The sequence below is a fragment of the Mixophyes fleayi genome, chromosome 11 (genome assembly GCF_038048845.1).
Source record: "Mixophyes fleayi isolate aMixFle1 chromosome 11, aMixFle1.hap1, whole genome shotgun sequence".
NCBI lineage: Eukaryota > Metazoa > Chordata > Amphibia > Anura > Limnodynastidae > Mixophyes > Mixophyes fleayi.
Window position 1 is genome coordinate 75,949,447 of NC_134412.1, and position 22,595 is coordinate 75,972,041.

The following is a 22,595-nucleotide window of genomic DNA, read 5'->3' on the forward strand; positions in this document are numbered from 1 at the left end:
TCAAAATCTTGGGTCCATGGCCAAGAAACACTCCAGAACTTAATTCCATTGAGAACTTGTGGTCATTCCTCAAGAGGCGGGTGGACAAATAAAAACCCACATATTCTAACAAACGCCAAGCATTGATTAGGCAAGAATGGGTGGTTATCAGTCAGTATGTGGCCCAGAAGTTGATTGACAGCATGCCAGGGTGAATTGCAGAGGTCTTCAAAAAGAAGGGTCAACACTGCAAATATTGACTCTTTGCATAAACTTAATGTAATTGTCAATAAAAGCCTTTGACACTTATGAAATGCTTGTAATTGTACTTCAGTATAACATAGCAACATCTGGCAAAAAGGTCTACAAACACTGAAGCAGCAAACTTTGTGAAAACCAATACTTGTGTCATTCTCAAAACTTTTGGCCATGACTGTAAAGTACCAAATACAGTATATTTCAGTGTGATGGGTTATGTTAGTGTTTATTTAGATGGTGCTGTGGACATTTTAGCATTAATCCATGATTTTAGCACAGGTTATTTCAATTAGAGCATGAATGAGAAGAACAGGAGAACATTTTTACAGTGCAGAAATAGGCCCAGCTGGCAGGTCCTTTGGACTGAAACACATCTATAATATCTCTTCCATATTATCTTCTCTTTCATATAATTTAGCTCCTTATGGTCATTTAAATTTGCCTTTGTCAGCCTTGGCATTGTTGTATTTTCTGGGTAAGTTTGGTGCTGTGGATCTTGGGTGAAAAACCTTGCCTGTGTAGATTATGTATTGTATATGTCTAATGAATGTTTCCTTTTAATCATAGTATATAGATATTCAACCACATGACGGCTTTGGAACTCTTCTTCCTTTGGAGACAATGAAATTGGATATCATATTTAAAGCCCCAAAAGCCGGGGAATACAATTTTGACCTCACTTGCAAATCAGCTATTAATAGGTGAGTGGATATTGTACTAAGTGTGAAATATGTACATTCTTCTGTATGCATTACATTGAAGACATCACCTGTTTCTGTATCCTCAGACAATTCAAGATCTCTTGTAAAGCCGTTGGTGTCCATCCACCCATGGAGCTATCTCATTACTTGGTGCAGTTCCCAGCAACAGCGTTAAACGACGCCTCCACCGCCACCTTGTATGTTGTCAATTCACACACCAGTCGCAACGAGTTCACTCACCCAGTGCCAAGGATTGGTAAGGGAGAGATTGCACCAGTTGGACCTACGTCATTTCAGCTCCAAGTGCCTAAGGGTTCTCCTATCTCCATTTCGCCATCGGTTGGCACTGTTTTGCCAGGGAAGGTAAATAATACTATTTTAATTATATTTTCATTTGCAATTAACTTTAATAAAGTCCTTATGCCTTGATAATGTTTACACCACCTGCACATTATGTCACCCTAAACTTTATCTAGTGCTAACCATCTATAATTATAATGTATTCATTAATGTTAGTTAAGGATTATCTGTGATGTTGGGTCCACTTACACCAAATCTATAACAAAATATGTGCTACCAGTTTCAAAAATTGGAAGTGTATTTGCTTTTCCTTTTACACCCCCCTATGGGGATAGACCTGTGATTTAATTTTCAATAGTTCCAGGTACAAGTGAACCTACTAGGTGTAAGTTATTTTCCTGTTCGGTCTCTTCCAGAGGTGCATGGTCCAAGTATCCTTTAAGCCAACTCTTCTGGATCAGGAGATCAGAGAGGAGACAATGCGGATGTTGCGTCGGACCGTAGAAACAAGAGCACTTCTAGATACACAGGCCACACCGGTGGTGGAAAGTGACGAGCGGGTAATGTATACTGTATCTATTCATTGTGTGCAGTAATACTGGCTGCAACACTTCTGTTATTACAGCATCTGACCAAGGGCCCTGTTCTTCCTTACAACCAGAAGAAATCCGTATAGAGAAAGTTGTGCTTTTATATAAATTGGTTGCTTTGTCCAGGCCTGGTCAACCTGTGGCTCTCCAGGTGTTGTGAAACTACAAGCCCCAGCATCCTTTGCCAGTGCATAGCCAGCGGCTATCTGGCAAAGCATGCAGGGACTTGTAGTTTCACAACACCTGGAGAGCCACAAGTTGGCCAGGCCTGATTTCTAGCTAGTTTATCCCTTTTCTCTCTGTTTCATAACATGGTACAATCAGATTTCAACCTATTAATGTGGGCAGCATGGTGGCTTAGTGGTTAGCACTTCTGCCTCATAGCACTGGGGTCATAAGTTCAAGTCCTGGCCTTATCTATGTGGAGTTTGTATGTTCTCCCCGTGTTTGTGTGGGTTTCCTCTGGATACTCAGGTTTCCTCCCACACTCCAAAAACATACTAGTAGGTTAATTGGCTGCTATCAAAATTGTCCCTAATCTCTCTCTCTGTCTGTGTGTATGTTAGGGAATTTAGACTGTAAGCTTCAATAGAGCAGGTACTGATGTGACTAAGTTCTCTGTACAGCGCTGTGGAATTAGTCACGCTATATAAATAGCTGATGATGATGATTGATATACCCAGTAGCTTTATTGATATTAATTAAAAACATTTGAAAAGTTAGAATTTATGGAGCAGCCAAATTCATGGAACAGACTTTTACATGTGCAAATGTGCAATTTGCTTATGTAATTTAAAGAGAAGATCTCACTTTTTCTCACTTTTCCATTTCCCTTACATAATGACAATGAAATGTTTCATTCTCACCATTCTAGTGCTGTATTTAACATTCTAGAACACAGCCTTTCTCATGCGCTAATGCGCGCTCCCAATACAATAGATTGCATTGTGAAAAGTACAACAAGCGAAAAGCGCATGAAAACTGTGTTAAAATGCATCGATAGAATGTATCCAAAGCGTTTATTCATATTTTAACCATTTTCACAGAGCATATGTGTGAACAAGTCTCCTCTCCTCCTGTTCTCCACCACCTTAACTCTGCTCTCCAGCTCCTTGTCTCCTCCGTGAGGTCCTCCTGCCCTTCTGCCCCTCTAGCTTCACCGCTGGGGGCTCTCACCCTTCATCTAGCTGTACATTGAGCTTCTGAGTTACTGTGCTTTTTGTTAACTGTACCGTGCTGTCTCACCCTGTATCGTGTTTCTGTATGTCCCTGTACGGCGCTACGGACACCTAGTGGTGCCTTATAAATAAAAATTAATAATAAAAATAATAATAAGTCATAACTGTTTTGCCAAAAGCTGCGAAATTAATTCAACAATGTAACAACAGTTTGCTAAATTCTATTGCAGTTGGTAGGGAAAGGAGGGGGATCTAAGTGCTCCGAAAAGTTGGTAACAATAATTTGCAAATCATTTTTAGCATCCATTGGTAGAATAATACAAGAAATAGTTGTATGTGGTTTCCCTTACAAAGCATTGTATGTTTTAGTAGTAAATAAGCTGACATTGCCACAAGAAGGCAGTCTATCTCCAGAAAAGATCTTGTATGCTTACTGTGCACTGACATATTGATAGTAGTATATGCTAAACAGATTTCCTCCACTAATGTAATTTATGTGACTTAATTTACAATAATCCAATATGTTCTGTGTTTTCTTCCTTCTAGTTGAATGATTACTATGTCTCTGTGACTTTGCGTAAACCCAGTATATTGGAAATAATATGGAAAGTGAAGTGATTTTATTTGATCACATATTCTGTAATCGCTGCTTAGGTATTGAGGAGCAAGGAGGTGACATTACAGAAGAGTGTAGATGTTTTAATTGGCTACAAGAAAAGAGCACATTTAAATTGAGTGGGTTACTCACATCATCCGTTTAAGTGCTTTCTATAGATTTGTTCCTGTTTTGGTTACAGCTTTGCTAGTTTGCTGTTGTATAAACTGAGTACTTCGAGTTAATAGCAAACACTGACAGTTCATTACACACAAATCTTTCCATTCAGTTACTTGCTATCCTGGAAAAAACAATGTTCATCCTGCTGCACACAAGAGACACATCTAGGGGGCAGCATTGAGGCGGTATGACAGTAAAATCCATCAACCTATGAACAGACACTGCTAGTCAGCACTTGCATTTAATCCTAATCAGTGAAAATGGCTGTTCATTAGTGTTCCGTACAAAGAAACCACAGTGAATATATTTTAAACAGTACCTTCTGGCATAATGGGACAAGCTGTATAGATCTGTAGTTTTGTAATATTTATGTTGCATGGTATAGTCTATGACATTTCATTACAAAGGGCAGATACAGCTAAAATATAACTTCGTAAAACTGTAGAAACAAATAAATCCATCAAGAGATTTTGGTAAAGTACACAGTACCACATATAGTACCTATATTATTATAATATTTGGAGTCCCCCATTAATTGTATTAAACTTTCATTAACTATTCTAAATTAGTGCTCACTTAATTCTTATTACTGTACTGTAAAACTCATAGAAGGACATTGTGGCTGACTTTTTCATGTGTGGGCAGCACAGTGGCTTAGTGGTTAGCACTCCTGCTTCACAGCACTGAGGTTATGAGTTTGATTCCTGACCATGTCCTTATCTGTGTGGAGTTTGTATGTTCTCCCGGTGTTTGCGTGGGTTTCCTCCGGGTGCTCCATTTTCCTCCCACACTCCAAAAACATATTAGTAGGTTAATTCCCTGCTATCAAATTGACCCTAGTCTGTGTGTGTCTGTGTGTGTCTGTGTGTGTGTGTGTGTGTGTTAGGGAATTTAGACTCTAAGCTCCAATGGAGCAGGGACTGATGTGAGTGAGTTCTCTGTACAGCGCTGTGGAATTAGTGGCGCTATATAAATAGATGATGATGATGTGTTACAATTTGACATTGTTAGACTTTCATGACATTGGTTTATTTGCGCATTTTAATATGTTTTGCTATAAAATGCACATAGTGGGCCTTAGTCATTAAGGAACGTAAGTCCATTTATGTGCCGTATTTAACGTTATTTCACTCCGTGCATGTGCAAAACTAAAACGTACGCCAAAGAACGCAATTCAAGTTTGCACGTAAATGTCACTTGCGATAACCTACTACTTGAAGGGTGGAACGGAGAGGGGAAGGGGCGCATGCACATAGTCAATGTACCGTAAGGGCGCTCCAAGGACAAGCGCATGCAGCAGCACCCGGTTCAAGTGCATCTCTAAAGTAGGTGTTTTTCAGTCGTATCACTGGCACCAGCTACAGATCAGGGGGTAAATGTATCCAGCTGAGCGTTTTCCGGCAGGTTTGAAAAGTGAAGATGTTGCCTATAGCAACCAATCAGACTCTAGCTGTCATTTTGTAGAATGTACTAAATAAATGATAGCTAGAATGTGATTGGTTGCTATAGGCAACATCTCCACTTTTTAAAACCCGCAGTTTAGTAAATATAGCCCCCATCTCTGAAAGAGGTATCTCATTGAAATTAGTGCCTGAAAAATGGCCATACAGACATCTAAAATTTCAGGTTACAGATTCAAAATACACATGATATACATTTCTCCAATAATCCAGGACGATGGTATGAAATATTGGGTTATGAATCCTCGCAATCTATTTCAGAGCAAGAAAGAGAGAAGAGAGACGTCCTCAAAGAAGGATAAGAAGAAACAACTTGTATCCCCAAAGATTCAAAAGGAGAAGTCGCTGAAGTCAGCTGAACATGTCCCTGTACATCTACCCAAGATAGAAGATATAAAAGTGGAGTAAGAACACAGCAAACTATATATGATATATAACACAAAAACAGCAAACACTTTAAGAGCTAAAATGTATTTATAGATGTGTTTACAGTGATTCTTTGTTATATATGGAAAAAATTGTTTAGGGTGATGTCACATTGCACATCTTATCCTGCTAGATAGGTGCAGTGTTCAGAACCGCTCAGTCCCTACAGTGGTGACAGCTTGAAGTGTCACATGGGGTCGACTCAGCTCAGAGAACGTTGCATGCAGTGTCATCAGAAATCAGTCACTGTCATGTGATATGGGAGGAGCCTTCAGCTTTGCATCAGCCTGTCACCATGGTAGCGATGTATTCATTATTTATTATTTTCAATCCAATCTATTTAGTTTAAATGCATTTTAATATTTGTTTCACAATCTGTATGGGAATCACCAATGTAATGCAAGATGCCACTAATTCAATTCACAACACCTGGAAAGAGTTTAAAGTCCTTATAAATGACATATATATATATATATATATATAACAGAAGAACAAGCAGGGCGCCTCTGAGTGTATTATCAATTGTATAGTGTGGAATAGAGCAGTCTGACCGCAGACTTTATCCTGCACGATACTGTGCACTGCGACTACCCCGTTTGGTCTGGATTTCTATCCCGAGAGAGGACACTTGCCACTGGAATCATTTCTGTGTCTAGGAACTTTCTCACGCGTGCATCTCCATCTTTTAGCGTACATGTTATGCTCCTGATGAAGTCTTGATTGTTACAAGACGAAACGCGTTGAGCTGTATACAGTGTATTACCCAATACCTCATGTGAGTGCTTTTATTATATTTTATTAAATATTTTTTATGCATACCAAAATATCCTTCCTTTTTTCAATCTTATGCATTTTCGCCATATGGATGAGGTTGTGATCGTGAAGACATTGGTGTTACACATGTTTTAATACCCTTCAGAAGTGGAAAATATCACTATATCTGGTACGCAGATTTTAATATTTATTTTGTGCACTCGTGGTGGTGTCCTATTACTATTTTGGGATAGTTATCCCATATACCCCATAGTATTGTGGGGAACCTGGTGATATTGCTGTGATTTTTGCAGTATTACACTATGTTTGCTGTTTTCCTGTATTTTGTATGGATCGGTGGAGATCTGGAGGACTAAAGGCAAAGCACAGATTACTCCATTATCTTCTGTAAAGTTTATCATCTACAACTTCATGGTACGCAAGTTATTGCTCTATTCCACACTATACAATTGATAATACACTCAGAGGCGCCCTGCTTGTTCTTCTGTTACAGCAATCCATCCCGTCCGGATTAACCATCTGGTTTCAGGCTATCGAGGCTGCCACTCTTACAAGAGTCAAGTGTTTTTTATGCATTGTGGATTTGGGACTGAATTTTCATATATATTGTATGTATATCTTTTTATATATATAATCTTTCCACCTCATTTAATTGAAGTGGTTACGCTGTGGTGATCAGCGCCAGTTATATCTCTATTTGTGTTTATATATATATATATATATATATATATATATATATAATATAATGTCTATAATTGATTCTCTTGGTCTTTGTGATTTATTCAATTCTGCTTCCAAATGGGAAACCTGAGATACATATGCGATAATAGTCATAGCCTAGAGAGGTCTGAAGAGCAAGAACAAGGACTGTTACCAACAGTGAAGGGTATACGGGCAGCACAGGGCAGGACAGAAGGCAATGGTTAAGGAGACAGATAATGACAAGGGACCCATCATTAGGCTTAAAAATCAAAACAAACCCATCAGAGAGATAGCAAAAACATTAGGTGTGGCCAAATCAACTGTTTGGAACATTCTTAAAAAGAAAGAACGCACCGGAGAGCTCAGCAACACCAAAAGACCACGGAAAACAACTGTGGTGGATGACAGAAGAATTTTTTCCCTGGTGAAGAAAAACCCCTTCACAACAGTTGGCCAAATCAAGAACACTCTCCAGGAGGTAGGTGTGTATGTGTCAAAGTCAACAATCAAGGGAAGATTTCACAAGAGTGAATATAGAGGGTTCACCACAAGATGTAAACCATTTGTGAGCCACAAAAACAGGAAGACCAGATTAGAGTTTGGCAAACAACATCTAAAAAAACCATTACACTTCTGGAACAACATCCTATGGACAGATGAGACAAAGATCAACTTGTACCAGAGTGATGGGAAGAGAAGAGTATGGAGAAGGAAAGGAACTGCTCATGATCCAAAACATACCACCTCATCAGTGAAGCATGGTGGTGGTAGTGTCATGGCGTGGGCATGTATGGCTGCCAATGGAACTGGTGCCCTTGTATTTATTGATGTGACTGCTGACAAAAGCAGCAGGATGAATTCTTTTGGGCAATATTATCTGCTCATATTCAGTCAAATGCTTCAGAACTCATTGGACGGCGCTTCACAGTGCAGATGGACAATGACCCGAAGCATACTGCAAAAGCAACCAAAGAGTTTTTTAAGGCTAACAAGTGGAATGTTATGCACTGGCCAAGTCAATCACCTGACCTGAATCCGATTGATCATGCATTTCACTTGATGAAGACAAAACTGAAGGGAAAATGCTCCAAGAACAAGCAGGAACTGAAGACATTTGCAGTAGAGGCCTGGCAAAGCATCACCAGGGATGAAACCCAGCGTCTGGTGATGTCTATGCCTTCCAGACTTCAGGCTGTAATTGACTGCGCAACAAAGTATTAAAAAGTGAAAGTTTGATGTAAGATTGTTTAGTTTTTCCCATTACTTTTGGTCCCTTAAAAAGTGGGAGACACATATAGAACCCGTTGTAATTCCTGCAATGTTCACCTGATTTGGATGTAAATACCCTCAAATTAAAGCTGAAAGCCTGCAGTTAAAGCACATCTTGTTAGTTTCATTTCAAATCAATTGTGGTGGTGTATAGAGCCCAAAATAGGAGAATTGTGTCGATGTCCCAATATTTATGGACTAAGGGCAGCTGAATAAGGGGGTTCAAACAGAGGGTTCTCTGTTTGAAGATATTGTCCTTTTTGGATCACCCATCGTCATATATCTACTTTGTCCCCCCAAAATTCTCAGTGTCCAGAAAACGGTCTTTTGCAGCTGGATAATGAGATTAAAATATATCAGATTTCCTTGTTATAAATCCAGCAATAATATTGCCCTGTACCACTTATATTTTCTAAGCTCGTTTCTTGTTAACTGCAGCTCCGATATGTACGCAGCCGCCAGACACTCAATCTACCGAAGGTTTACAGGCAAGTTTGACAAATATGTGATACCGTGCTTCATTGCCAACTGCGACATCGGCAAACGGAAAGACGATGAGAGTCTAAACTTCAGGTACGTGAATAAGTACTGACCAAGTAGCAGTGTGGTCTGAGAAAAGGGGATTTCTGTCATTGATTAATGTCAGCTTTTATCCACAGTTTTAGAACTTTAATTCAGTGTCATTGTCCTCCATAGTTAAGTGATAAAAATGGACCTGTCACCTACAAACTAAGTAGACATGGGGGCATATTCAATGATGATTCCGGTCCGCGGGATCGTAGCGGAACGGGCCGCAGACTTAATCCACGGTACCGCAATAACGTAGATTTTCGTTCGCAGCCCATAGGGTTGCGTACGAAAATCTGCGTTACTGCGGTACCGTATTATTGGCAATAGTGCGCACTTTCCGCGTTACCGCGGACCGGAACCCGAATTGAATATGCCCCATAGAGGGGCAAATACAATTCTCTGTGTTCTTCAGAACAACGCGGCTCACAGAGCTGTGAGCAAAAATCAGCGTTGAAATTACCATAGTAACGGTAATAATGCCCAGCTGTTACCGCGGTAACGGTAATGATGCCCAGCTATTACCGCAGTAACGGTAATAATGCACAGCTGTTACCACGGTAACGGTAATAATGCACAGCTGTTACCGCGGTAACGGTAATAATGCACAGCTATTACCGCAGTAACGGTAATAATGCACAGCTATTACCGTAGTAACCGTAATAGTGTGCGGTCCGCGTTCGGGGAATTGAATCTGCCCCATAGTTACATAGTACATAAAAGACAAAGGTCACGCGCATTACATCTTTCATAAATTATACTTGTGTTGATCCGGAGAAAGGGAAAACAAAACCTCTAGTGTAAAAGGTGCCAATTTAGCCCCTTAGGGGGAAGAACTCCTTCTTGATCCCAAAATGGCAATCGGATAAATCCCCTGAATCACTCACCCCTATAATGTTCTCGGCTACCTACAGCTACAACTGCAATTTTTTTGTGATTTAAAAAAGGAAAATAATCTATTTTTAAATTAGGTGTACTGACATGTTGTGGCCCAGTTTGCCATTTTGCCTAAATCTTTCGTAGCAAGTGACTATACCGCTCTGTAGTAATAAGTCACCATAGCTTAGTGGTATCAGCAAATATGGACACCTTATATTGTAGGCCACTAAAATATCCCTACACTGGCACCCTATATCGTGCAGAATCCAATTCAAATTACCCTCACCTCTAAATCATTTAACAATATCAACCTTCATACATCTGAAACCTCATCACATAATACTCTGCCTCTCAGATCTACATCTGGGGGTAAATGTATTAACCTCCGGATTCTTGAACTCCCGCGAGTTCGGCGTCTTCAGGGCTTAAATTTAAAGCGGCGCTGCCTTGTAAAGGGAAGTTTCCCTTTACAAGGCAGCGCCGCTTTAAATTTAAGCCCTGAAGACGCCGAACTCGCGGGAGTTCAAGAATCCGGAGGTTAATACATTTACCCCCTGATCTGTTCCTAGTCTTTGGTAATAACCTGTCACTCCCACCTGCCCATCTGCAAGACTTCTCCTGTGCTGCTCCCCACTCATGGAATTCCCTACCATGCCCGATCAGACTCTCTCCCAGCCTTCAGTCTTTAAACGCTTTCTCTTACCCTACTCCCACCCTTACTACCCACACTTATGCAAGCTCACAACTGTCCCACTCTAAGCCACACTCGCTCCTCTTGTTTCAGCTGTGCCCTCTTCCACTTAGAATGTAAGCTCTCTAATGAGCAGGGTCCTCCATACCCTTTGTTTTCATGTCTGTATTTATTTTCTCTACCTTGTACAGTAGGTCCCTGTTTTATGTATGTACTGTTTTCCCCCACTGCCGGGGATAATTGTTTATGCTGCTGGTATGTAACCCAGGCAGAGATTTCTATATTCCTCATTATTGATGGCATTGAAGTGAGTTGTTTATTCACTGTATCTCTGACCTAATCTATTTGTAAGCAAAATCTGCAAACCACATAACAGCAACAACCATGACTTTTAAACACACAATTTCTGTACAAAAAATAAAATAAATTAATGTCTAAACTGGGAGTGTTTTGTGGCTATATCTTATATCAGGGTTTTCTACCTATCTTCAGATGACTTTATTCATTGACTTATATACGCCCTCCTGCGACTTTTGCTAAATACACTGCTTTATCTTTGTGGTGTTCTTCTGTGCATTACAACCATATATTTATATCATTTGCACAGTTTGTTGTTGGCCCTGGGATACCATGCAGCCTTGTGGTGTTCTCTGCATTTGATGGAATTGTACCCAGGGAGCAGGTTTGTGTCCGGTCCCTGCACAACCCTGCGGTAAATTTATCCAGCTGCGGGTTTGAAAAAGTGGAGATGTTGCCTATAGCTGTCATTTTGTGGAATGTACTAAATAAATGATAACTAGAATCTGATTGGTTGCTATTGGCAACATCTCCACTTTTTCAAACCCACAGTTTGATAAATTTACCTCTGTCTCTTTATAGACATGAAAAACACAGATTGAAGCTTGAAAGATTGAGACGGTCAGGTACAAACCAGTGGGTTGAAGTCATCTGATAAGGAATAACCACTTTTATAGAACTAAGGATGTCCTGCTTATTACAGCCAGTTAACAGAAAGAGCGCCCCCCCCCCCCCCACTAAGATCGGAAAATAAAAACGACCAATTGAAAACAATCGGACATATTTGTGCGGTTTTACGTGGAAAATGAATTGTTTCTTTAAATCTGTAAACTGAATATTTATTGGTGTCTTTGAATGTGTTTCCACAGCCCACACAACACCCTGTATCTCGAGCTACACTGCCCTGCTGTGGCACCTCCCTTAATCGTCAGCTCGCAGAACGGACAACATCTCGTTCATTTTGGAGAAACTGCAATAGGTACTCAATAACTCAGATGACACAGACGCCAGTTAGTGACTGTCCATTTACTTACACTTCACTGTAAAGTGACCAGCGAAGCCTCATCCATCAACCCTTTATTGAGAACTGCTGGCACTCTTCAACCAGTAAATTCCTAATGAGCCAAACGTTTTAATGTGTCTAAATTACCCTGTGCTTGTGTTTTTTATCTCTTATCACAAGCAATGGGAGAGGGATATATATTTTTATTTGAAGAGCTGTGTCTCCACCATAGATTGCCATGTTTAATGGATTCTCAAATTAAGAGCTACAAGCATAACTCTGAATAGCTCGATTACTCTTTATGTTATTGTATCATGGCTGTGGTAGGCTAGATGGCTGCCTTGATAACAAGCCAGTGCTGCTTTTTTTCCATACTATAGTTGATAGCAGATTATTTCCAGTCATTCTGCCTTATTGTTTTGCCCCTAAAAAAGTGATTGTATACAGTTTAAATGAAAAATAGTAGCTCTCAATGCAGCCTGGTTTATCAACACAATGAATAGTAAATAATATACAATATGGGCCTAATTCATAAAGGAAAGTAAGGCAAAAAAATGAGTATGTTTTCTCCTGGACAAAACCATGTTGCAATGCAAGGGGTGCAAATTAATTTTGTTATTTTGCACATTAGTTAAATATTGGCTGTTTTTTCATCTAGCACACAAATACTTGATAGCTTTATTGTTACACTGACATTTGAAGTTGATCTAGGACATGCCCTACCCCAATTATAAATTTGTCCCCATGTTTTAAATTTACCTTCCCCTCCAATGCAACATGGTTTGGCCAGGGTGATAAGTTACTCATTTTTTTTGCTTTACTTTCCTTAATGAATCAGGCCCCATATCATTATTTTCTTAATATTATCTCCAATGAAACTCTTCCTAATGTAGTATACAATAGTACTCGCATTTACAGCATTATTCTATGGAATAATTTTACCCAAATGTTGTAGTTTTTTTTAGTATTTTTGTCCCTGCTCCTTCTGTAGTTTGTTCTAGGTATTGCTGTGTCTCCTATCACTGGCATGTTATTAGGAATTCATTGGTCTGTGCTTGCCTCCGTTTAGAATGTAGTAGAAAAATGAATATTACAGGCGTACACTTTCCTATTTTATTTTCATAAGCTGCACAGATCCAAGGACCTGACACTAATACTAGAGGGTATATGTTATTCTGAGTAGAGTTTAAATACAATCTCCTTTCCTCTATGTATATTTCCTTGACGTTTTAATTTCCAGGTTGTTGGAGCTGTGAAACTCTTTGTTTACAGGGCTTTAAAGATATACCAGTCTTCATGAACATTGTCATAGACTATTATCTTTGAAACACCTCTAATGATCTGTGAACAAACCAAGACTTTGAGGATGTCCGGGGCTGGGGGGGGGGGGGGGGGGAGCTGGCAGCATTTCCTGAGTGGGGGGGATATACAAATAGGAAGTTATCATATTTATCACATTTCAAATTTTTCACTAACAGATAATTAGAAAAATAAACTTTTTAACTCAACATATACACTTTCAACATTTTTGCAGCAAAATAATACATTTTCAATTCAATCATTGTGCTATATAATATCTGGAATGGAAAAAAGATCTGATTTATTCTTCCCTATGCCCTATATTTGTGACATACAGAATTTAGAATTATGATTATATCACAATATCCAGTTTTGTTATTTTAGACCAAATTGCTGTATGCCCAATCGTGAACAACATTTTATAATTCTTTATAAAGCGCCGACATGTAACATAGCACTGTACATTGAGGGAATCATGAGACAAATAAATAACATACAATGGTATGAACATAAGGTAAAAAAAAGCCCTGCCCAATTTAATTTATAATCTAAGAGGTGTGGGGAACAATCATCATCAACATTTATTTTTATAGCGTCAACAGATTCCGTAGCGCTTTACAATTGGGAACAATCAGTAATAAAACAATACTGGGTAATACGTACATACAGAGAGGTAAGGGACCCAGCTCGCAAGCTTACAATCTATAATTGATACATACGGTGGTGGATTAACAATTGTAGCTGGCGTGCAGCTAACCGGTCACGTGGTGCGGTGGTAATGAGGAGAGACAGTGGAAAGATGAACCAGTCACTGTAGAAGTGTCAGCTGCTGGAAACAATGACTTCACCATTTTTCTCAGCTGAACCTCGTTCCTTTTCTGGTTCTTGAAAAGGATTTTACTCTTGTGCTGCATGGGCATTGCTGAAGCAGCTCGGGGGGACCGTGTGGCCGGTAGATTTCTTTGCCATCGTTGTCACTTCTGGACACAGAGCCCGGACACTTGTTTCGATGTTCGCAGAAGATGAGGCAGCCGCAGAGGTCTTCAAGGAGGCCGCGGAGATCACCAGAGGAGAAACAGAGAACAATCACAGTTGATCTCCCTGGGTCCAGCAGCTGACCTCAGATGGTATTAAGGAGATCTTCAAAACAACCCTGCCCTTGGTGATGACATGATTTGGTGCCACCTTGTCATTTCCCACTGCCTTCACATATGTTTAGCATTGACAGACCAGACTGTCTGTGTGGACGGCTTTATGTAATGTTGTCCTTAAGTGCCCTTTAGTCAGCCTCCGTTGGGTAGAGTTATGAGCACACTTAGACTTGAGCTGGCCTCACATATTGCCATCCTGCTGCATTGAAGAGAGTGCGCAATAAGTTCATTGTCCAATTTGACCACACACGTGGGTGTCACACTTCTGGTATCTCAGATGGAATCCAATAGCCAGGTAGTTCTGAAATAAACAGGATTTATTTTGATATACAAGTCTAAAGTATTCAGCAAGTGAAGAGAATAGTCCCAAGGCAGATAAAGGTCTGGTAGGAGTATCTAACAATTGCAATCCAAATCACAAGAGGGCGCAAGGTTCTGTGAAAGCATCTAGTTCAGATTCAAGCACAATACTCAAGCAAAGGCTTCAAAACAGGAAGTGTCTTTTATAGGCCCAAACAGGAAATGAGATCCAAGATGGAATCTTCATGAGACAGTCACAGCCATCTAGGACGAAGGCAATTGTAAGGGCAAGTTCATAGCAGTGGGGCACCTGGGGCGAACATCTGAATCACTTCGGGCATCACTGAGGCTGCGATTAGAAGATGATATTACAAGCAGATAGCAGTCATCTTTCTAAGCATTTACCAACATGTCATATAATGATTCTATCAATTGTTACAGTAATATTATCTGACATTGCGGTGCTTTGAGATCAACAAGCTGTGATATTGGGCCAATTCCCCAATATGTCCTGTGACACTGCTGTGTGTGTGTGGTCACCATTACAGCTCAAATGGGTGAAGTAAAAAAGTTAGTGCAGATACTGATGAAAGATATATATTGTTTGATATGTAGAAAATGTTAATGGTTCAATATTTCATTTGGGCATGTTTTATATTCATTTGTATGAGATGTACTTAAAACAACTGTATGTTTTTGCAGGTCAACGAGTGGTAAAAACAGTAATACTACAAAACATTTCCTCCGAGCCTCTGAAAGTATCCTTTATGTCCTAAAACAATTGATTTAGATTATGATTAATGACCTAGTCCTTGCTATTAAAACTGCAGCCTTAACCAAAAAATATCAACTTTTGTTATTAATGATGCTCAATTAGTTTTAACCTCTCCAACCACATATTAAGCGTCAAGCAGACATGCATAAACATTTGTAAAGTGCTGGATTTTGGAGAAAGTACAGTGCATTGGGAGTCATACATAATAGTGAGTGAGTAACTCTTAAAATACAAAAAAACATCATAGAAAAATGTTTAGGGTATATATGAACCGTAAAAAATGCAAACCCTCAATTCAAATGCTGGTTTGTGACATCATGCTCTTAATTTTATGCAATTGCACTTAGTTTTACAGCCTACTTGCCAACTCTCCTGGAAAGTCCGGGAGACTCCCGAAATTCGGGTCGGTCTCCCGGACTCCCAGGAGAGCTGGCAATTCTCCCATATTCCACAATTCCATTGCTAAAATGACACGATTCACAGAGAATCGCGTCATTTTGGTCTCGCTAAACCGGCATTTTCCTTGTGGGGGCAGGGCCAAAATGACGCAATTCAAGGTTCCCCACCCCCTCCCACCCTCTAGTCACGCCCCTCTCCCGGACGTACTGAAAGTAGGCAGGTATGTTTTACTGCTGTGCATGTGGATTTGAAGACCAAGATGGCCGCAGGTGTACACAAGTTTACAAGTATGGTTTAAGCACCGGAGAGAGCCTACTTTAGTAAAAACATGTAAAAATTAGGGGCAGGATTATTTAAGGTGCACTTTTAACAGAATACTATTATTATTTATTGTATTTTAGTAGAAACACCAAAATGTTTACATTAATAAACGGGATGTTCCTAAAGTCAGAGTAGGTTGGACTTTTAGTATTTCAACGCTTTGCCAGATTATTTGCAAAACCACAAATGGGCAGATGGGGGGGGGCCCGCCGGCATTCATCGGGTCGGGGAGTCCCGCCCCCGGCTGTCACCTATTCAAGGAGAATGGCAGGCAGCTAACAGCATAACATTTGCTGTGAGATTGAGACTATGAGTCATAGTCTCACTCTCGCGAGATCTCCTCAGTAAGGAGATTACTCTGCGCCGCGTAAGTGCTACAGAGAGTGGAACAACGGAAGAGGGTAAGCTCAAGGGAGGGGGGGCCTGATAAGGGGGACCTCACAGTACCCTTACCCTGGGGACCTCTCTTCCCTTAATCCGGCCCTGCATTGAACACATAGGAGTCTGTATGTGAATGGGAGACAACTTATCAACTCCCGAGATAGCCCTTCTCACAAACTATCAAGGGGTTACCGCCGGTGAAGAGTTGCAAAGCGTGAGGGTACCAAATTAAGGATTACGGCGGTACATGTACCACTGCAATCCTCACATCGCTATCAATATCGATTGCTGAAGATAATACAGGAAAAATGTATTTATTTAAATACACATTTATACCAATAACATATCCAGCTAAGTTCGCCTTCCTTTTTTTTTTTTTTATTTTTTTTTTTTTTACTATGTTCTACATTTTTTTTATTATTATTATTTTGTATCAAGGCTTCAAGTTCCACCGAACACGCATAAAACAACAAAGGCGTGTTACGCATGCCCAGAAGCACTGAAGACTGGCTGGCGAAGCAGTAAGACTCCCCATACCGCTACCAGCCAGTATCGCCAGGGCAACTGATTGATACCTTTTATTGGCAAATTGCGGCGATACAAGATTTTCTATCAGTGTGGTAAGCCACAAGAGTTATCTCCGCTTCATAGCAAATAGGGGCCATAATGTGATTTGCTTTTAATTATTCAATTTACATTTTTTCCACTCCACCTTAATTAGTCTCACATTTCTTTTATTTAAAGGTGTAAGTTTGTTTTAGTAGTCGCCCCATAGGGTTGCCAAGGGAAATCCGCAATGTTGCAGTACCATAATAAAAAAAGAAAATGCGCAGCGGCAATGTTGTGACTTAATTGAATATGCCCCCAATTGTCTCACCTTTTAAAGGTTAATGTTGTTTTTGTCTGTAAGTATATTAGATATGTTATTGTTATGTTCCTTGACTTGTCATTTGTTAGCCTCGTTTCTCTGTTTTTAATACAAGTGGTCCTTTTGTGTTGCTCAATCCTGTTGGTATTGTGGAACCTGGAGGGAACTGTCGTCTTCTTATCGCCTTTTCACCTGATGAAAATCAAACTGTAAGTGGTCAGACACTAAAATGTGTGTTGGAAAACGTAATGTAAGCAGCCTATGCAGTCTGTACCTCTATTGTGATTATATACGTTCCAATCCGCATATCATTTCCCTGGAATTAGAGATGAGCGGGCTCGGATATCTGAAATCCGAGCCCACCCGAACGTTGCCGATCCGAGCCGGATCCGAGACAGATCCGGGTATTCCCGCCAATTGCAGAACTGAAACCGAGGCTCTGAGTCATAATTTGAGATGAGCGGGCTCGGATATCTGAAATCCGAGCCCACCCGAACGTTGCCGTTCCGAGCCGGATCCGAGACAGATCCGGGTATTCCCGCCAATTGCAAAACTGAAACCGAGGCTCTAAGTCATAATCCCGCTGTCGGATCTCGCGATACTCGGATCCTATAAATTCCCCGCTAGCCGCCGCCATCTTCACTCGGGCATTGATCAGGGTAGAGGGAGGTTGTGTTCGGTGGTCCTATGTCCTGCTATATCTCGTGCTGTGCTGTGCTGTATTTTTCAAAATAAATCCAAAACCTTAAAACCGAACCAAAACCTTTTGTCAGGTGTTTTGCAAAACAAATCCGAACCCAAAACCTCAAGCAAATCCGAATCCAAAACACAAAACACGAGACACCAAAAGTGGCCGTTGCACATCCCTACCTGGAATTATATAAAATCCAGGCGGAGAGCAGGATCAATCAAAAAAGAGTCTAGTCCTACTTTCATAGTTTATATACATAATTCCCAACATTCCAAATGAGAAAAGAGACGCTGGACCCCATCTATAAAGCATGGTGGATGAACAACATAAGCTCCTCCGGTTTGCACTGTTGCATATAGTTGGCCCTCCCCATGTGCAGGGGAGGGCTGGCAAATTATAGCCTGGGGTGGGCAAGACTCGGATCAGCAGCCTATTAGGAACATTTTAAAAGAAAATAAATGCAGGTGGCCCAGTGACCTAGCCCAAGGTAGCCCATCATGGGGCAGGCCCGGGGAACAGATGCCCCCTAGCCAAGCCAGCCCCTGGATGTGTTCCATTAGAATAACTTGAATTGAATCACGGGAGCTCCTAGTTTTCTTCCATTGAGCACCACATTTCCTATTGATAAACGTCTCTGGTTATGAGGGCTACGGGCCTGAGTCATTAAGGAGAGTAAAGCAAAACCAATGAGTAACTTTGCACCTTGCCAAAACCATGTTGCATTGGTGGGGGAGGTAAATTTAAAATGAGGGGAGAGATTATAGTTGGGGTAGGGCATGTCCTAGATCAACTGTACATTTCAATGTCTAAGCTATCAAGTGTTTGTGTGCTACATGAAAAAAACAGACAGTATTTAAGTTCTGTGCAAAATAATAGACTAATTTGCACCCCTTCCATTGTAACATGGTTTTGTCCAGGAGAAAACTTATTCCTTTTTTGCTTTACTTTCCTTAATGATTCGGGCCCAATATCTGCCAATCTTCTAGACTTGATAAAGACTTGAGAAATTAATTAAATGCTCAAGGGAAATGTTTGTAGGTAAAGGTTGAAATATGAGTTATTAAGATGCAGTGTAGACAAAATATAATTATAACATTCCTTTTAATTCACATGAACTAGTACACGAATATCCTCCAATCATAGAAAACACAATTACCAATTATTACAAATAGAAAAAATTGATGACGTTTTTCCATTCTTCTAGTTCTTTGAAAATCTAGAGGTCTACACTGGGCAAGCGACTCTTACCCTGGCAGTCACAGGGCGAGGATTAGCTCCCTCGCTGACCTGCTCACTGGAAGGAGGAATCCTAAACATGGGATATGTTTTAGCTAATGACAGTACCACAGCAGCATTTAAGGTAACCACTTACACTTGTTTGCTAATACACGGATAGAAAGTCAATGAAAAAATTGCACCTTACACAATATTTGCAGATTGATGACTTCACTGTATTCAATAATGGCCAGTTACTAGAAAATACAATCATCATCATCATCAGCAGCTATTTATATACCACCACTAATTCCGCAGCGCTGTACAGAGAACTCATTCACATCAGTCCCTGCCCCATTGGAGCTTATAGTCTAAATTCTCTAACACACACACATAGACGGAGAGACTAGGGTCAATTTTGATAGCAGCCAATTAACCTTATTAATTATGTTTTTGGAGTATGGGAGGAAACCAGAGCACCCGGAGGAAACCCGCGCAAACACGGGGAGAACATACAAACTCCTCACAGATAAGGCCATGGTCGTGAATCAAACTCATGACTCCAGTGCTGTGAGGCAGAAGTACTAACCACTAGACCACTGTCATGTACTTATTACAGAACTGAAATTAGCTGAACATGGGCAAAAGTCAATTTGGTGGCCAATTTCCAGACATTGAAAATTGAATACCATTGTCTTACTTTTGCCCCTGGGACTCCATATTTTGAGTCTTCCAGCCATTGGATGACTGAAGGTTCACGGAAAACAGATGTCAAAGGATGTGTGTAATGAAAGTGGCTTCTGATTGGATAACTATAGGTTTTGTTCAATTAGGTGTCATCTTCGCTACATAGCTCCCACAACCACAGTTTTAATCTTTTCCGGTATCTCCAGTACTGCAAAACTTTGAGGATTAAAAGAAAATTGTAACCGATCTAATAGTGATAATAGATAATGGTGGGTGTGCTAAAGGAGGGAATTTACATGATATGCAGGGGGGGCCTACATAGAAGGGAGAATATCAGAATACGGTCAAACCTTTTAACACATGGAAATCTAAGCAAATACATTGCAAATATTAAAATGTAATTCATACACGCGCTAAAGTGTTATTTTTGAACACATGTTCCTTATTAATTAAGTGATCTAAGTATCTTGTCAGTCCACAAAACACACCAGTGCCTATACTATCTATGGTATACCTAAGAAACCACACCTATTGCAGGTCCTGTCTTAGTATATTAAAGTGAGACACTAAGTTGCTCAGTGATGTCACTGGTTCCTAGCGAGCTGATAGGCTGCATTCTCATGAATGTGGGAACTGTGAACAAACTTTCAGAAACTTTTATTTTTGATCCCTAAAACTATTACTATTAGTTGTTTAACTCTTTTGTTTTTGTTTTTTTTAATTTTGCTCTTTATAGTTAAACAACACGTCCACAATGCCAGTGAATTATTCCATTAAACTGGGGAGCCTGTCAGTGACCCGATATGATGAGCTGCAAAAACTTCCAAATTTTATATACCCCTCATCACCCAACTTTGTGGGTAAATATATTGTTAAACTATACTGTATACGTCTTACATGTGTACTGTGTACTGTCTTTATTATTAAGGATGATATTATTGTTCTTGTTTTTTTTTATTTTATTTTTCTTATGTTACTTTATTATGCTTCACACTCTTGCAGATACATTACCTGAAGGTTTGCATCTTAGCCACATCAGCCCTGTTTCACTTTCTTTTCTACCAAACGGTTTGCCTTAGTAAAATGTGACTTACTTGTCCTGTGGTACACAGCAATATAGTTTATTCTTAAGTCTTATACACATAATTCTATCAATCTTCACTCATATAAACTGGAAGTGGGGTGAATTGGATTAATACAAAATGTCATCTGCACAAAACTCAGAAATTAAACATATTGGGTTTTCTTCTGGACAAAACCATGTTACAATGCAAGGGGTGCAAATTAGTTTTTTAATTGGCACATAAATTAAATGCTGGCTGTTTTTTCCTGTAGCACACAAATACTTGATAGCTTTATTTGTACACTGACATTTAAAGTTTATTTAGGACATGCCCTACCCCAACTATAAATCTGCCCCCACATTTTAAATTTAGCTCCCACTCCAAAACAGCATGGTTTTGCCCAGGTGCAAAGTTACTATTTTTTTATGCTTTACTCTCCTTAATGACTCAGGCCTCTAGTTTTCTTCTGTTTTGAAACCCTTTTTACTACTTTTTAAAATCTAAGATTAGTCCATTTATACCACCCTAACCTGTCCTTATGCAAGACACTGGTGTCAAAGTGACTCCAAAAGTTGCAGGCATTATTAACCATTATTTAACCGCAACATTGTACCCAGCTAGCTCCTTACAAACAGTGTTTAAATACACAAACACAGACACACTCGTCCTACCTGTATGGTTGTGGCCTTTGGGAGGAACCCCCTGAGAACATGAGCACTTTGAGAAATTCATGGATCTGTAAAAAATAATTAAGGAAACACTTTCATGGTGATTTATATCAGTGATGAAGGTTATGAAGCAAAAGTTGGTTCATTATTGATCTGCTATAACAAATACTAACCTGCCTTAATTTTCTCCCCACTTTTCCAGGCCCTCAGAATTACAATGGGCGAAGTGTTTTCAGCGTGACTCCTGTAGAGGGCATCATACACCCTGATAAAGCTGAAGACTTCACCATTTGTTTCACTCCAGACCATGAGAGCGTGCAATTCTCTGATATCCTCAGGGTGGAGCTCTTTAGTAAGGTAAGAAAACCACTGCAAATTATAGATATTGTTCTTATTCTACCGAAATCTGCCATAAATAGATCTAGGTCATTTTCATTTTTATTAAGAGGGCATAGACGTAACAGACACACATAAACTTGAAAATATGTATACAATACACACTGAGCTATTACAGCTAAAGCCACTTTATCAAAAGTGTCCTAGATTTCTTGCTTAGCACGTCATACATTATTATCTGGTTATTGTGCCCGCATGAAAATGAAACCTAAATATGGTATTTTTCTGGAACTGACCCAATTGCTGCTTAAGGGAACAATTCTTTTATACTTTTAATGATGTTTGGGCTTATTGTCCTTGGGATCTGGTTGTCTGTTCTACCATAAAGAAGCCCCACCCACTTGGATGATGTCACTCGTATCAAGAGTGTTCTGTAGTGGAGTGTATAATATAATTAGTGCCAGGGAGATACATTTATAAAGTCTGTACAACCTGCTAAATTATTGAAGGGGGTTATAAAATAAAATATTAGTTTGCATTAATTGTTTAAATTACAAGCGTACTTGTCTTTACATCATGTAGAACCTAAGG

The 22,595-nt window shown here is 39.9% G+C and overlaps 1 protein-coding gene across 3 annotated transcripts in view; it reads left to right on the plus strand.

Moving 5' to 3' along the window:
- CFAP74 (cilia and flagella associated protein 74) overlaps positions 1 to 22,595 on the plus strand; it is a 112,093-nt gene that overhangs the window by 79,691 nt on the left and 9,807 nt on the right. The window contains exons 25-35 of one of the 3 annotated variants that reach the window (XM_075189599.1): positions 805 to 938; positions 1,025 to 1,301; positions 1,655 to 1,798; positions 5,503 to 5,645; positions 8,851 to 8,985; positions 11,716 to 11,825; positions 15,302 to 15,357; positions 17,433 to 17,552; positions 19,239 to 19,394; positions 20,673 to 20,796; positions 21,871 to 22,025. In XM_075189599.1, the coding sequence (XP_075045700.1) occupies positions 805 to 938; positions 1,025 to 1,301; positions 1,655 to 1,798; positions 5,503 to 5,645; positions 8,851 to 8,985; positions 11,716 to 11,825; positions 15,302 to 15,357; positions 17,433 to 17,552; positions 19,239 to 19,394; positions 20,673 to 20,796; positions 21,871 to 22,025 (1,554 nt within the window). Of the gene's footprint in view, positions 1 to 804; positions 939 to 1,024; positions 1,302 to 1,654; positions 1,799 to 5,502; positions 5,646 to 8,850; positions 8,986 to 11,715; positions 11,857 to 15,301; positions 15,358 to 17,432; positions 17,553 to 19,238; positions 19,395 to 20,672; positions 20,797 to 21,870; positions 22,026 to 22,595 lie in introns of those variants that run through there. The other 2 variants (XM_075189600.1, XM_075189601.1) reach the window with 2 other exon arrangements.